Genomic DNA, 7602 nt, shown 5'->3' with positions numbered 1-7602 from the left:
ATTGAATTGCGTCAAATTATATAAAAAAACTAGCTTTTTATATAGAACTTTTAGAAGTAATTTGCTTTTGAAAATTGATACCGTGGTTTATTATATGCATCTAATAACCATGATATCATATGTTTTTTTTTAAACTAGAATAATTAATCATATAAAGACCATTTTTACAAACCTCAAATCTATGCAATCCTTTTGAAGAACACTCACACGTCTCTTGTATGCACTAGTGGGATAAATGATACCTAACCATTTAGTGTTATCTTTTGATGGCCAGGGTGTATTCGCGATTTCTATAACCAAGTTATAGGACAATTACACAAGTTTTTCAAAGTGATCAATTTGATCGGAAATCTTTTGTGATAAATGATACCTAAGCAAGAGAGTTCCAATGCATAGATGTGATCAACCATGTTTAATTAAATTTGTTATTAGCGATTCCAAAGAACTAGGAATTATATAGCAAGATATAATTGATAATTGATATCTACCGAGTTGAATTCAAATGGATGAGATAAAGGACACCTAACCATTTATTTGTTTTGCAACTTGGATCTTAGACTTTGATAATTAATGTTTTTGGAAACTAAAAGGGTATTAATTATTGAAGATTAAATATTGAAAATCCTAAATGAATTTTGTTAAAATTTTGTAGTTAAGTAATCCATTCTCATTATCATGAATTGTCATTTTTTAATGACTAAATGAAATAGTAACATTCAATAGATACAACTTCAATGAATGGTTTCATGTCTTAAGAGACAATATTGTGAGAGATATGAAATTGTATACACTTAAGGGTAATAGTCCTAAACTATTTGCTTTGAGCAATGAACATGAACATGATACCTAGTAAAGGCATCTTGTGATGCTTAAGGTGTTTCTAACCTCAAGCTAGGGATAGGTATTCAGGACTTCTAGGAAGTCTTGGATAATTTAAACATATATATGATGATATACCAGGTCAAACAATATTCCAATGCATATAGTTATATTTTATTTAAAGCTAGTTTAAACATTGGAATAATTCAAGGCTAAAAGAATCACCTTCTGTGACCCAGGAGGCCCATGTTTTATGGACTGAACACCTTTAAGCCCAATAAACTTACTAAAGCTCACATAGATGGAACTTGTTTCTTTTGTGAAGAAACTGGTCACTGGAAGAGGATTTACTTCTCTTATTTGGAAAGAAAGTCTGGAAGAGACTAATACTTATTGTATCTACTAGATAGAACTCATAATTTTCATATAACACTTAGGTACTTGATACTTAAATGTTAATCTAATATTTGTAAATAGCTTGCAAATATTTGCTGAAGAGTAACCAAGCTAAGCACAATCAAGTAGGAACTACACTCTCGGAGTTTAGTTTATTATTTATGCTTAAAACATAAATTACTTATAATGTAAAACAATATTTGTTTTGGAACAAAGTATGTTTTAATTTAGCATGCGTAAATTTATGTCTTAGTTATTTTATTCAAGTGTTTGATCATTTACTTAATCGTTTTTCATAACGATAATATTCAAATTCTGAAATGATTAACTTCTATTTATGAGACTACATCTTTGAAATTGTTATCTTTATTATATAAATGACATTCACGTATTCCAACTTCAAGAAAGGGATATTTGAAGGCAAATAATGTAGTTTATTTGACATATGTGAACCTCATTTACATGTAAAGGATTCCTAATCATACTTTCACTAAGGTGTAGAGAAAATAATTAAGGAAATATACACTTTGGTGTATGACTTCCATTCTAATGAATGTCTTAGATTATGCACAAGATACCACATCAACTTTATTAACAACTATAGTAGTTTTAATTATATTTTACGTGGTAAAGCATAATTGTGAAATCTTTGTTGAATGTTTCAAAAGTTAGGATACAAACCGATAAGATCCATCTAAGGCTTTAATGATAATAAAGGATGAATTAAATCTTACATGGTATGATTTACTTTCTAATCGGTAGAAATATCCTCCTTTAATCTTTTTGGGATACTACTTCAATCACTATTAATTGTATCTTGAATATAAATACCAACTAATAAGTAGATTAAACACTTTATAAGATTTAGTATGGAAAGGATCCATCCTCATCTTACTTAATGTTTTGTGGATTTGAAGCCGATGTTGGACTAAAGCTTCTAAACCCAAAATCTGCTAAACACATATTTGTATAATACTCTAAATGTGGCTTAGATTATTATATGAAAACCGCTAAGAATAGGTCTTCTTATTCTTGTGAAAGCTAAGTTAGTAGAAAGCAAGCTTATAATGACAAAGCAAGTGGGAGGTACATGGTGTTGGATAAGGTGTCTAAGTCCATAACTATTTCTGGTATGTACTTGACCCGACCCGGTATGGTCCATTTGGGTTGCATGGCACCATGCAATTGGATAGACTAAATGAGAGAAATAACACTTGGAGATTATTAATATATTATAAGTTCTAATATATTAATAATATTATTTGATTAGTTTGATCAAGAATTAATTTAGAATTAATTATGTGATCAAAAGATAACTAATTAAATATATGGGTTGATTATGTAAATCATCCATATCTTGTATAGTGGGCTAAGAGGCTCCATGGATTATCAAGTTGGGTTCCACCCATAGGATGCTCCATGGGAGTTACAAACCCATGGGTCATGGAAATGAAGAGTCATGACACATTAGGGTTTAACCCTAGATGTGTCAAGACTATATAAGAAACATGTTCTCCACCAAAATCGGATACACTAAGAAAACAAGAGGGCTTGGCCGATTTCAAGAAGTGTGTGTTCTCTCATAAGTTTCTTCCAAGAGCATTTGGTGTTGTGTGAAGCATTTGAGGCATCACACTTGGGGTGCTAGGCTCACAAGGTTTCAAGGAACACAAACAACAACAAGGTAAGTTATTCTATCTATTATTCAAGTTAAAATTGTTCCTCATGTATGCTAGATAGGAATATAACCTTGGAATTCAACTTTGCATGATAATTAGACAAACATAGATCCAAGGTTATTAGGGTTGCATGTACACTTAGGAAGTGTTAGAATGCTCAAAACCCATCAGTGGTATCAGAGCCTAGGCTTGTTTGCTTTTTATTTGTGCTTAAAAGTTCAAAAAAGTCGAAAATCTTATTGTCTACGAGTGGACTCGTCGAGTCTATAGGGGGGACTCGTCGAGTTCACGTGTATCTTCAACCAACTCGGCGAGTAAATTCATGCACTCGGCGAGTAGGATCGACTGATTGCAGAATTTCGATTTTAGTTGCTGGAAATGGACTAGAAACATTACCCTAAACTGTTTTGGTACTTGAAAACTTGTTTTGATGGTGTAATGTTCTTTCTAATTCATTCACAACAACTAGTTATCAAAATTACAAAGTTTTAAGTGTAATTTTTGAATGTGTTCATATTCATGTTCTTGTTCTTATGATGTTTTAGATGATCATAGGAATTATTTGTAACCTATGTGGTAGATTAATTCTTGATCATAATGTGTTTTAATGGAGTCCATAACTTGTCCTCAAGTTATGGAAAACCAAGAGTCACACTTGAATTAAAACCATTAAAAGAACACAAGAGTTAGAAAAATGAAGAGTCTTCATTTTATTACTCTATTAAACTCATAAGTTACAAGAAATGAAAAGTTTTGAAAGTTACAAAACTTGCCCTCAAGTTTTGGAACAAGTAAAGTTAAGTTAAAACTTTAGTTCCAACCCCTAGAATTTTAAAAGATAAAATTCAACCCTTATACTTATATTATGATGATTTAATAATTATATATATGTATAAGAATAAAGTCGTCTTACCGCTAGTACGCCTCATTAACGAAGCCAGTCTATAAGGTGGATATAAGGTTGTTGCCTATAAAATGGTGACTTAATGGGTGTCTACTCTCACCCACCGCTTGCTTGACTGGTGGAGGGTCGTTAGCCGAACGGGTAAGACAAGGACTTATAAATTCTCATTCAAAGTATGATGAATATTATAAAGTAACTAAATGTTTTATTAAATTCCCAATCTTAGTTACTTTAGGAAAATGTGAATAAGGTGCTAATCCATGAAATTACACTTTACACTTTGTCTAAGTCGTTGGTGGAGCGTGTGTGGTTAACCGGCACACTAACTTGGACTTAACAAGGTAGGTAAAGGGTGACTTAAGGTTTATTATAGTATCAGTGGAGCGTGTGTGGTTTACCGGCACATCGATTGAGTGATAAACTTTAAGGGTACCAAGTGATTTGCATGGTTACTTCACACCTCGTTTTGTGATCCTCGGTATCCCAGTCACAAAACTTGGAGGGCACTCTCGAGATTGAAACATGCCTTTGAAAAGTTCATTGAATCTCAAAGAATCTAGGAATTTCTAAGAACCAATCATAAAACCTAATATCTAATATTTCGGTTTTCGTGGTGGAAATTAGTGAATCGTCATTCACCTACCTTCAAATATGGTATAGCTTAGATTACGGCGTACCTCTTCTAAGTTATATTATATTGTGATTGGATCCTAGCCTTAATATTACATTTGAGTGTTTTATTAAGGACTCTCTTATATCTATACTAAACTTGTTCTCTTCTTTCAGATGTCTTCAAATAATGCTTGAGGCTCGAATCCTAATGGCTCCTTTACTCTTATGAGTTTGTGTGGGAAAGTCACCTTTGATGGATCCAACTTCAATGAATGGATCAGAAACATCAGGATGATTACCCGCTACGAGGACAAAGAATATGTCCTTGACAAGGAGCTTAAGGAAATTAATGAGACCACTGCAACTCCTCAGGAGATCGCTGACTTTCAGGCACATGAAAGGGATGCTACGAAAGTAGCATGCATCATGATGGCCACAATGACAGCAGAACTCCAAAAGTCCTATTAGGATTTCTACCCTTATGAAATGCACCAAGATTTGATGGAAAGATACCATCAAAGTGCACGACAAGAGAGGTACGAAATCATCTGCTCCATGATAACAACCATGATGAAGGACGGGGATTCCATCATGAGCCACATGCAGAAAATGCAAAGGTATGTGGATCGATTGCTGAAGCTTAATGTGAACTTCCCGGAGGAGCTTGCAATAGATATAATTTTGCGCTCCTTACCATCGTGCTATGATCAATTCCGCATGACATATCACATGAATAAGGAAGAGGTCACACTCAGCAAACTTCAGGGACTTCTCAAGACTGCAGAATCAGGTCTTAAGGGGAAGTCGGTTGCTATCACTCCTACTCCAAACTCAACTCCGGTTTTGGCAATCGGAAAAAGTCGAGGGAGGAAGAGAAAGAGATCTTCGAAGGGTACCAAGGCTCGGACCCTTGATGGATCTTCTTCAAGTGGAACCAAGAAAGGTTTCATTACTCCTTCTTCTGACCCAAAAGAGGCTGAATGCTTCTATTGCCATGAAAAAGCTTATTGGAAGCGAAACTGCCCAAAGTACCAGCAGGATGTGAAGGATGGGAAAGTCAAACCCAACCATGCAGGTATTTACACTATCATTTCTAATAACTCACCCCATTCTAATTCTTGGGTCCTTGATACCCGTTGTGGTATTCATATTTGTTGTGACTTGCAGGGACTAAGAAGAAGTGAGAATGTGGAGCAAGGAAGAATAAACTTGATCATGGGGAATAGGAAAGCTTCACCTGTCACCAAGATTGGAGTTTATACTTTATCGCTAAGTAGTGGGTTTAGTTTAGATTTGAATAAATGTTGTTACTCGCCAGGAATGGCAAGAAATATTATTTCCTTTCATGCATTGTACAAACAAGGTTTCACCTTTTCATTTGATAATGAAGTTGGTTCGATTAATGCTTTCTTTAATAATGTTCTTTATTTTAAAGCATTACCTTGTGATGGTGTGTATGAAGCTGTATCTGTTGTAGATAACTCAGGAAATAATGTTTTTTGTATTGATTCTCCTAATAATAATAACTTGGATAAAGCATCATTATGGCATTGTCGTCTTGGACATATAAGCAAGAAACGCATAGGCCAACTCCAAAAGGATGGAGTCTTGGAACCGTTTGACCTAAAGTCAGATGATAGTTGCGAATCATGCTTACTTGGAAAAATGACAAAGTCACCCTTCACAGGCTCGTGTGAAAGAGGTGAAGGTTTGTTGGACCTTATACACACGGATGTGTGTGGACCATTTAAACATGCCACAAGGGATGCTAATCGTTATTATTAGACTTTTACTGATGATTACAAAACTTTCATTCTTGTTAGCCGGAAAATGGCTCGTGGTAAAGACAAGATATACTTTGACCAGACGTGCTCGGAATCTTTTTATCGATTCGGGGGAAGTTCTCGTACCTTCACCTCTACAATTCGGTAAAGCGGCTTCGCCTCCTCGCTTTTGTTCAATTATAAATAAATAACCACTTTAATGGAGATTTATAGCATCATTCAAGTAAATACAGATTAAGATCGTAAAAACATAAGCTTGTAATATAGCTACACCTAATTCCAGACCGGTTAATGCAAGAACTATAAATAAAGGACCAAGATCCCCTATAAAAAACAAAATATCATTCATACATAGCATAGTCCAAGCGAACCCACTTAAAATCTTTACTAAACTATGACCGGCCATCATATTAGCAAATAAACGTATTCCTAAGCTTAATGCGCGAAAACAATAAGAAATTAGCTCAAGGAGTACTAAAAAAGGTGCTAACGGCAGTGGGACTCCTGCGGGTAATAAGAAGCTTAAAAAATGAAGCCCATTTCTTTGAAATCCTACTATAGTAATGCCAATAAAAATGGAAAATGAGAGACCTAAAGTAATGAGAAAATGACTTGTAACTGTGAAGCTATAAGGTATCATACCCTGAAGATTACAAAATAACAAAAAAGTAAAAGTGACCAAGATGCAAGGGAAAAACTTTTGTTTAACATTTCTGGAAAGACCCCCTATTTGTTCGTTTACCAGGTTAAGCACGAAATCATAAATAAGCTCTACCAAGGATTGCCAAGCGTTTGGTACTAAGTTTCCTCCTCCTTTTTTTGTAACAAAATGAATCAGAAGTAGGACCAAACTGAGAGTTAGCAGCATAAACAAAGATGAATTTGTGAATGAGAAATACAAGTTTCCTATCTTCATAGGAATCAATGGGAGAATGGAAAATTGCTCAAGTGGGCTGTTGGGCGTAATCGTAAGAAACACTTTTCATTTCATCCCTATAGTTCCGCTTCTTGCTCTAAAAATTAGGAAAGACTTGTCGGAAATCGCCAGTTGGCTTGGTCCGACCAAGAAAGGCATGGGACTCTTTGGGCATTGCTTGGGTCGAGTGAAGTAAAGACTGACTACCTATAATATAAAGATCCCTCACTGCACACTTTAGATATAATGAAAACCTTTAGTTTAGGAGTCATTCAGGCTAGATCTAAAAAAAGAACATAGCCTTCGTATGATCCCTTTCTCGTACCCTATCTTGAGCAGGAAAGTGTTCAGTAGGAAAAGACTGGAAGAAATGGGATTCGAACCCATGCATGATGCAATCTTCTTGTATGTCGATTTAGCAAACCAATGCCTTAAGCCCTTGTGCTATCCCCCCATGATCAGATCAGATAGCCCTTTGGGCAACCAACCCAT

General features: G+C 35.0%; 1 protein-coding gene across 1 annotated transcript; it reads right to left on the bottom strand.

Moving 5' to 3' along the window:
* Positions 1-6329: 6329 nt before the first annotated feature.
* On the bottom strand, positions 6330-7183 carry LOC145041055 (ATPase, F0 complex, subunit A protein). The gene has a single exon (XM_078988965.1). The coding sequence runs from the start codon at positions 7108-7110 to the stop codon at positions 6391-6393; it is 720 nt and encodes a 239-aa protein (XP_078845091.1). The 5' UTR covers positions 7111-7183; the 3' UTR covers positions 6330-6390.
* Positions 7184-7602: the final 419 nt, after the last annotated feature.

This window comes from Lactuca saligna, chromosome 4, assembly GCF_052625555.1.
Source record: "Lactuca saligna cultivar CGN05327 chromosome 4, ASM5262555v1, whole genome shotgun sequence".
Classification (NCBI taxonomy): Eukaryota; Viridiplantae; Streptophyta; class Magnoliopsida; order Asterales; family Asteraceae; genus Lactuca; species Lactuca saligna.
This window is presented reverse-complemented; position numbering and strand designations above follow the sequence as displayed.